Consider the following 8,802-nt stretch of genomic DNA (forward strand, 5'->3'; position numbering starts at 1 on the left):
ACCCGACCCCGGATAGGTGGAAGAAAATGGATGGATGGATGGATTCTCCTAATTTTTCAGAAGCACTAAAGAGCTGCTTTAAATGAGCTCAGGTTGGAGACCCCTGATTGAGACTCTGCATTTTAATAATTACTTTGACAGAAAATAAGCTCCAAGGGGATTCAAAAACAGCCGTCTTGGTTTGAGGAAAAAAAGAAAATAATTTGAAGAATGATCAGAAAGATCAGACYAACTGATCAGAACTGAAGTGAATTCAGAACAAACTTGAATTTTGAAATCAAAAAGGAAACCAGCTTAAAAATCAGTTTTCAAACCATCTTTATTTCAAAACCTAAAAGCATAAAACCAAATTTTTAAACAAAGCTTTTATGAGACAAAATGTGCTGACAGGGTTACATGGACTTTTTTTAAATTTGAACATTTCAAAAAAAAAAAAAAAAAATCCATCAGATTTGAATTTGAACCAAAAACTTGATTTTCCATAATTAAATAACATTTCACTTGTTATTGTCCTCATTTAACCTTTAAAGCACTTGTGGTGGAACAGCTGGACAGATTAGCATCTTTAAATTATTTGTCGGTAAATAAGGTGCACGAATCAGGACAGAAAGTGCTTTTTATAGACATGTTTTTACGTTAAATCAATCAAAGTTTGCATATCTGCAGAACGAGGTGCGCTCTGCAGCGGAACGACACCAAAGCGTGTGCAGAAGAAAAACTTTAAAATAAAAGCTGACATCATGTGACCCACTTCCTGCTTCTCGCCGTCAGTACTCCTCCTCCGGGTCGTCGTCCAGGTCRGAGAAGTCGACGGAGGGTCGGCCGTCTCGCCGCTCGTCGTCACTTTCCCCGTCAGGAGCTGCAGGCAACMGTCAGGTTATTATTTAAAGTTTTTTAATTCTGTTCAGGCGTTAAAATGAAACAAAAAACAACTTTAAAAATGTAAAACTGAACAACGTACTTTCCAGATTGTCCATGTATTCATGAAGAGATCTTGCCAGGTTGAAAAACTGCTGAGAGGGGAAATATGTGTTTTTAAACATTAAACTCTGACAGATTCACGTTTATGAATCCTGACATTTAAACATCCTTTTATTTCAGCCGTGAACTGAAGAGAAACCTGAAGGATTCACGCCCAACATTCAGAGTTCTCTCACCCCGGCTGTGTCCACCACTCGGAGGACGTCGGAGAACCTTTGCTCGTAGAAATGAAGCAAAACCACCAGGTAGAGTCCGCTGCTGATCAGCTCGTCGTACTCAGACTGTGGAAAGAAAAACGAGTTCTCAGAACCAACAAGAACGACTCCTTAAACTAAAACATCTGACAGACTAGAGCGAAAAACACATTCTGAACTAAAACTATAAATACGTTTWAAAAAAAAAACTACAGTTTTTAAACTAAACCAGGAAGAATTCAAAAACTAGACCACGATTCTGGGTCCAAGAATATGGTGCAGTACGTGGACCAAAATTAAGATTACTGTGCAAATAGAGGTTGCTACATCCTCTCTGATGCTAACGCCAGCTTATCCATGCTAGTCGCTAGCCTCTCTGATGCTAACACCAGGTTATCCATGCTAGTCGCTAGCCTCTCTGATGCTAACACCAACTTAACATGCTAGTCGCTAGCCTCTCTGATGCTAACACCAACTTAACATGCTAGTCGCTAGCCTCTCTGATGCTAACACCAACTTAACATGCTAGTCGCTAGCCTCTCTGATGCTAACACCAGCTTATCCATGCTAGTATTTAGTCTCTCTGATGCTAACACCAGCTTATCCATGCTAGTATTTAGTCTCTCTGATGCTAACACCAGCTTATCCATGCTAGTATTTAGTCTCTCTGATGCTAACACCAGCTTATCCATGCTAGTATTTAGTCTCTCTGATGCTAACACCAGCTTATCCATGCGAGTCGCTAGCCTCTCTGATGCTAACACCAGCTTATACATGCTAGTAGCTAATCTCTCTGATGCTAACACCAACTTAACATGCTAGTCGCTAGGCTCTCTGATGCTAACACCAGCTTATCCGTGCTAGTCGCAAGGCTCTCTGATGCTAACACCAACTTAACATGCTAGTAGCTAGCCTATTTGATGCCAACACCAGCTTATCCATGCGAGGCGCTAGCCGCTCTGATGCTAACACCAACTTACATGCTAGTAGCTAGCTTCTCTGATGCTAACACAAATGAATAGTCTCCTTCTCATTTGCCAGCTCCAGCCTCAGTTAGTAGGACCAGCTGCTCAGTTATCGGTGTCGTTCTGTCATTAATCAGATCAATAGCTGGTTTAGGAACAGATATAACTCCGGCTACAAGGATGCATCGCCCACTGGTTACACAATAGTCTTAATTTTGGCCCTCATACTACACAACACAAGAAAGAAAGAAAAAGACAGACAGAATAAATAAATAAATTTGGACCATGATCCTGAGAWCTAAGATTTTAGGAATATTTTTAAGCAAACAACTGGACCTCACAGCCTCTCTGGTCGGTTCTTTTTAAAACTGGCCTCTGTCTCTTTAAGAACCTCCTACTGTTTCTGACAATCCCTCTTCAGCACTTCTTTACAACAAAGCTTGAGGGGGAGGGGAAATCTGTGGGGCGGAGCTYGGCTGCAGACTAAGCTCCAGGGAGGAGCTAGGTACAAAGCCATGTGGAGCTGCCTAAATGCTCGCTGGTACAAAGCTCCGCCCACCACAGGAGATTCAGARATTTCTCCAACRTGCATGAATGAGTCAAAGCAAGTCTGAGGATGTTTTTGATGAGGGAAATGATAAAACATGATAAAGATTTAAAATAAAAAAGTCCATTAAAGACCGCCCCCCTTTAATCTGACCTGCTCGTGCTCCCAGTACAACTCGTTGATGTCGAAGTTGTCGATGTTGAGGCGCAGCTTGTCCTTGCAGAGTTCACAGGTGGTGATGGCCTCCAGGTTCGAGCCTGAAGGATCAGAGGAGAGTCAGAACAGGACCTGAAACCCGGACCTGAAACCAGGACCTTCTCGCTCGGCTGCACCTGAGGAGATCTTGGAGCGGAGCCACCTGGTGATGCAGTCCTGATGGACGTACTGCAGGCTGCCGGTGCAGCGGCACGGCTGGATCAGGGGGTTGGACGAGGACCCGTCCTCCCTTATCTGACAGATCCGGCACAGGTCCCCCTCCTCGTCAGAGTCCTCCAGCAGCAGCCTGGGGGGACAGGAAGACGTTGACGGGAGCGTCTGAGTGCAGGACAGAGAAGTGGACAGTTAATTACTTCTCTTTGATCCTGCGCAGCTTCTCCTGGTTCCTGCTGGACTCCGGCATCTTGCTCTGGTTCTGGTTCTGGTCCTGGAGCTCRAACCTGTCGACTCTGCGGCGCGGTGAGAACGAAGGGAAGGGGTCTTCTAGCTCAGGAAGAGGTTTAAATCTGTGATCTGGACCGGCACAGACCGAGTCCACACCAGCCGCTCCTTCCTCTTCGTCGTCGTCTTCATCATCGTCGTCTTCATCATCCTCCTCAGGCTCCTCCCACCAGTGATGTAAGCGCTGTGGGTGGCGGTCCTCGGGGAYGGGCGTGGCCGCGGCGGTGTCCCCTCGGGCGTATCGCCTGAGGCGGGACAGGAGGGGGGGGCAGCGACCTCGGAGTGATGAAGACAACCAGCTTCTTCCTCCTCCTCCTCCTCCTCCGACCGCAGGTTCTCTCCACGAGGCCGCTCCACACCGCCCCGCGCTCCGGTACCCGTGGTCCTGGATCGGGGACAGGTTGGCCCGGTCCGAGGTGGTCTCCGGGACGTGGGCGGTCCTGGCTCCATCCTCGCTGTCCACAGAGTCCCCGCTGGTGGACGGAGAGTCGTCCTCCTGGGAGCGGGACGACCCGCTGGACGAGTCCTGGCTGGACCGCCGCGAGAAGAGGCGGGACAGGAGGCGGCGCGTGGAGCCGCGGCCCTCCAGCTCCCCGACGGYGGGGGTCGACCTCGTGGGCGGGGCCCGGACCACCGGCGTGGAGTACGAGTGGGCACGAGAGGAAGAGGAGGAGGAGTCSGGGCTGCGGGTTTGTTCCTGAGATGAGAGAAGAGACGAGCCGCTCCTGAAACGAGACGAGGGTCCACCGCTGAAGTCACGAGATCGAGGAGCCGAACGCTGTGAGGAGGAGGAGTAGGAGGAGGAAGAGGAGGAGGAGGAGAGGAAGGTCCGATTCAGAGAGCTTTCCCTGGACAAGGAGGAGGTCGTCTCTTTAGGGCGAGCTCCTTGTGCGTACGTCGACGTCACCCGGTCCGTTTGATCTGAAACCAGAAAACTTTTTTAAAAATCAACTGAATTTCCTGGTTAAAAAAAAAAAACGGCCGAAGAAACTGAACATAAGCTAAAATAAAACAGAACCATTGATGTGAGTTGATTTTAAAGTGAAAGTGGGAAGCAGAAAAACAAAAAGAAAATTCTGGATGAAGAATAATTTTGACTAAAAAAAAGGAGAAAAGGTTTAAAATCAGCAAAAAAAGAGGCTGAACAGGAACTAAATCTGCTGAAATCTGTTCAAACTACTGAAAAGCAGCACAAAAAAAGTTATCTGGAAAAAGAATATTTGAAAATGAGTTTAAAGTTTCAGAGAAATAAATCGTAAGTTAAAGTAAAAACTGACAATGAGTCACTGGTGAAAAATAAAAACCTTAAACTTTCAAATTGAAGCCTAAAAAAGGGAAAAACCAAAACTGTTCAACAAATGCTGTGAAACTAAAAACAACAGCTCTTAAATCAGCTGTAAGAAACTAAAAGCTCTCAGTCAGAGAAACACCAAAACTTTCACAAACTTAAATAAAATGTTAAACAGCTGAAGCTTTGTTTAAAGTCTGAACAGCCTTTCAGGCTGGACATAAACTGAAGTTAAAGTTCAAAAAGCAGGAAGATGTTACAGGATTTTACTGAATTATAATATATTTCAAAGAGGGAAAAAAAAAAACCAAATAAATTAAAAGCTGAATATTTCAAAAACACTGATACTAAAAGAATCCAAACGAGCCGAAGGTTTTGATAACTTAATTTGCTGAAATTGTTTACAAACTGAGACGAGTTTGATGCTAAAAAACAAAGAAAGTTAAAAGATGAAAAGAAGAACAAGTCGAGCTTCAGTCACTGGCTACAGAGATATTTTGCTAACAGGCGAGGGTGACTCAGGTTCTTACACAGCGAGGACGTCAGTCCAGGAGTCCGAACTCGTCTCTCTGACAAACTGGACCGGCTGGTCTCGTTCTTGGTGTCCTGCTCTCTGGAGGACAGCAGCGTCTTCGAGGACGAGGACCTGGACAGCAAACGGTACGGGGTCCAGGACGAGCCCAGGRCCTCGTTGGATCCAGGAGCTTCTGAAAGAACGAGCAACAGAACCATCGATCAGCCTGGATGCTGCTGGAACCTGGACTGCAGGTTTTCTACCCAACGGTGGTTTCGTACCCCTGACACCGCAGTAAGCGGACCCTGCAGCCGAAGCGCCGGGGGTCCTGGAGTACAGCCCTCGGCTGCTGTACGACACTTTGGCTCGTTTTGATTCAGCATCGTCGCTGGAGTTCAAGAAACCAGAGGAGAGCCCCAGCCTTCCCTCAGCCGCCGTCTGCAACCAAAAATAAAACTCATCTTTACTTTTCGACCTCAAACTGACGATTCCTGCAGCTGACAGTTCTTCAGTACCGCTTTGCTCCGGCTGCTCAGAGGAGACTCCGCCCACTGCCGATCGTACCGCCTGCTGGAGGGAGAGAGAGACGGCAGCTTCCAGCTGGGAGAGCGAGAGTCAGAACCACCGTGATCTCTGGACGAGCCGAGGAGACGAAAACTCTGCAGGAGACAAACACACACACACACACACACACACACACACACACACACACACACACACGAGGTCACGGCAAAAACCAACACCGTCTTCTGAAATGGACCTGGACGAGACACGGGACTGAAATAAACAAGAATCTAAGCCGTCCTATAAAAAGACGTCTGAAGTGTCGGCTGATATATGCCGACAGCTACTGTAGCACGCTAAACTAACACCTCGGATCAGCCATTTTAAAAAGGGATCTTAGTTGTAACATTAGACTTTATTTAATAAAACATAGAAATGAGAAATGACTCAACCTGCAACTGAAAATATGGATGGAGGACAACAGTTTCTTGTTTGTCGCACTAGCACTGAGCTAATACATATAAGGCAGTATAGTGTTGGTGCTAACGCTAAAGCTAACAGGCTAAGCTGAGGTTGTTCTTCCATGAAGCAGCTCTGTTGTCCTCCATCCATATTTTCAGTTCCAGGCTGAGTCATTTCTACCTTCTCCTCTCTGTCAACGCTCTCTGGTTTCATTTAAAAGAGTCGATCATCAGATATTGTCCAAGATTAACCTTCAGGGTGGATATAGCTCGCTAGCAGCCTCGCACCGAGGACCTATCCACGTCATCATTTACCCAGAATGCTTTGTGTGGAAATAAAATGGCTCCGTCCGTGTTAAAATATATTTTTAAAAACTTACAAAACCAAACAGCCTACAGTATTTTTAAAGTATTTTACAGTTAAAATCAATGTTTATCAAATAGTCTAATGTTAAAACTAATCAGGGATCCCTTTAACCAACTTAAGACATACGTCTGATCATTATAGATATTTTGCTAACAGAGTCAARCAAACATTGAGTTTTCTTTTTAGTTTCTATGTTTCACTCAGACTCTTATTCTTAAAGTTAAATTAATGAATTTAACCTCTTTTTGTCCTTTTAAAAGAAAGTTTGTTATTTTGCTGCAGGAAGGTAAATAATAAAAATAATTGAAACAAAGATTAATGTCATTAAAGCAGTAATATCTTATTAAAATGCAGTTTTATTACTTTAATCAACTTTAAAGAGGAGGAACCAGCAAGGCGGGTCGAGGTTCTGAGCTAAAACGGACCCTTAGAGACCAGATACTGACAGAGGATCTGAGGTCTAAAGGGAGGGAGTGTTAACGCTGCAGAACATTAAAATAAAAATACACTGCTCAAAAAATAAAGGGAACACTTAAACAACGCACGCTAAGTCCAAGTAAATCAAACTTTTATGAAGCACATTCAACTCTGTACAGAACAAAGGACTCAATGCAAATATTTCGTTGATTAAGATCGGGAGTTAGCGTGCGTTGTTTAAGTGTTCCCTTTATTTTTTTGAGCAGTGTACAGTCAGCCTGTTTTGGTTGATTTTCCCCTCTCATCGTTTTCATCCTTCAGTAACCCTGTGGACCTCCGGTCCACCCCACCTGCAGCCCACCTGTTTATCCAGGTCCGGTTTGTACGGCGACGAGGCCCTCGGGAGGCGGTCTCGGTTCAGCGCCGGTTCCCTGCCGTACAGCCGAGCCCCGGAGCCCAACGTGGACGAGACAGAGGGGCTGGACACGGTGTAGGAGGACCTCGGGCTGGACAGGCAGAAGGGGAGCTTCTGAGACCTGGAGTCCATCACAGACGGCTGAAGACCCTGAGTGGAGACAAGTCGGTAYGTGAACCGTTCAGCTACATTTGTATCAATCCTAGATTTCAGTTCTAATAAAAACAGACCGAGTCCTGAGTGTGGGGGTCTGTAGGGGGTCTGTAAACACTAAAACCAGCCACCACACACTGCTGCTGCTGCTTCCTGGACCTCAGCAAGTCTATCTTTGGGACCTGAACTCAGTCACACGAACACGACACCGACATAATTGCCAAGTAGGATTTAACACCAACAAGACGCTCCGATCATTTATTATTCAAAAGCTTTACAAGCAAACCTCATCAGTCTCATATTTATTTATTATTTTAAAAAAGGTCGGGCCAACGGGAGCGGTTCCATTTAAACTCTGAACARGTCCAGTTTCTCTCTGGTACTGATGCAGAGAACTGGACCTCAGCTGCAGAACCTGCGCTCAAATATCTGAGCCGAGAAGCAGAAAATAAAAAACAGACACGGGATTTCAGAGCTGCCTAAAATCTAAACACAACAAGTAAACAAACTAAAAAACTGAACAGATCAGGGGTCTGTGCTGTTCGTCAGTCTGGGACCCCCCCACCCCCACCCCCCCAAACTGATGGAGAGACAGAGCAAGGACTCCYGGAGTCCTTGCTCTGTCTCTCCATCAGTTTTAATAATAACAACAACAACAACAACAACACAGGGTTTTACTGAAAGACCCGCCAGCTCCGCCTCTTCACGCAGTTGTAACTACAAAGTGGTCTCTTTGTGTTCAGGATAATGCAGCCTTGGCCTTTCTGGTTTTCCCTCGTCTTCTAGTTTATGTTTGTGTTTCAGGTGATTAGTTTGTAGGGTTAGCATTAGCAGCTCAGCTTCACACCTTTGGGCTCACAAACACCTGGAAATGTGTTTCACACAAGAATTTATCATCATCATCACTTGGCGCTAACTGAAGTAACTGCAAAGTGTCAAATTCTGACAATTACTCGCACACAATTTGATTTTACCAAACCCCTAATAAAGACAACGTGCAGATTTYAAAATGATGGATCTGAAGTCAGCGCCTGGCTGGTAATTTCACCTTTAATGCTTTTATAACAATTATTTTGGAGGTTACAAAGATAAAATGACCTTTGACCTTTTTATGGCAGAATAATACCTGTACCTGAAGCATAAAACTACCTGCAAATTCCTACAGAATTAACTCATTAATCTCCTTTTCTCTTTATAAAAAGAGGTTCAAACTGTTTTCGACAACGCCCTGTTTGTTTTTCACCTTTACTGCTTCTCATTACAAATTAATTTAAAGGCACAGTGTGTAGGATTTGTTGTTTTCAGCGACATCTAGTGGTTGAATCATCCTCCCTGGTCC

General features: G+C 45.2%; 1 protein-coding gene across 1 annotated transcript in view; it reads right to left on the reverse strand.

Annotated features, from left to right (window-relative positions):
• Nucleotides 1–598: 598 nt before the first annotated feature.
• marchf7 (membrane-associated ring finger (C3HC4) 7) overlaps nucleotides 599–8,802 on the reverse strand; it is a 9,281-nt gene continuing 1,077 nt past the window's right edge. Inside the window, exons 2-11 of the mRNA XM_014003012.1 lie at nucleotides 7,257–7,460; nucleotides 5,662–5,805; nucleotides 5,428–5,584; nucleotides 5,163–5,339; nucleotides 3,257–4,265; nucleotides 3,020–3,189; nucleotides 2,841–2,944; nucleotides 1,158–1,262; nucleotides 962–1,013; nucleotides 599–859 (exon numbers count right to left, since the gene is read on the reverse strand). Coding sequence (XP_013858466.1) covers nucleotides 768–859; nucleotides 962–1,013; nucleotides 1,158–1,262; nucleotides 2,841–2,944; nucleotides 3,020–3,189; nucleotides 3,257–4,265; nucleotides 5,163–5,339; nucleotides 5,428–5,584; nucleotides 5,662–5,805; nucleotides 7,257–7,442 — 2,196 coding nt within the window. The 5' untranslated portion in view covers nucleotides 7,443–7,460 and the 3' untranslated portion in view covers nucleotides 599–767. The remainder of the gene's footprint in view (nucleotides 860–961; nucleotides 1,014–1,157; nucleotides 1,263–2,840; nucleotides 2,945–3,019; nucleotides 3,190–3,256; nucleotides 4,266–5,162; nucleotides 5,340–5,427; nucleotides 5,585–5,661; nucleotides 5,806–7,256; nucleotides 7,461–8,802) is intronic.

Source organism: Austrofundulus limnaeus, unplaced genomic scaffold, assembly GCF_001266775.1.
Source record: "Austrofundulus limnaeus strain Quisiro unplaced genomic scaffold, Austrofundulus_limnaeus-1.0 Scaffold16, whole genome shotgun sequence".
In the NCBI taxonomy this organism is placed as follows: Eukaryota; Metazoa; Chordata; class Actinopteri; order Cyprinodontiformes; family Rivulidae; genus Austrofundulus; species Austrofundulus limnaeus.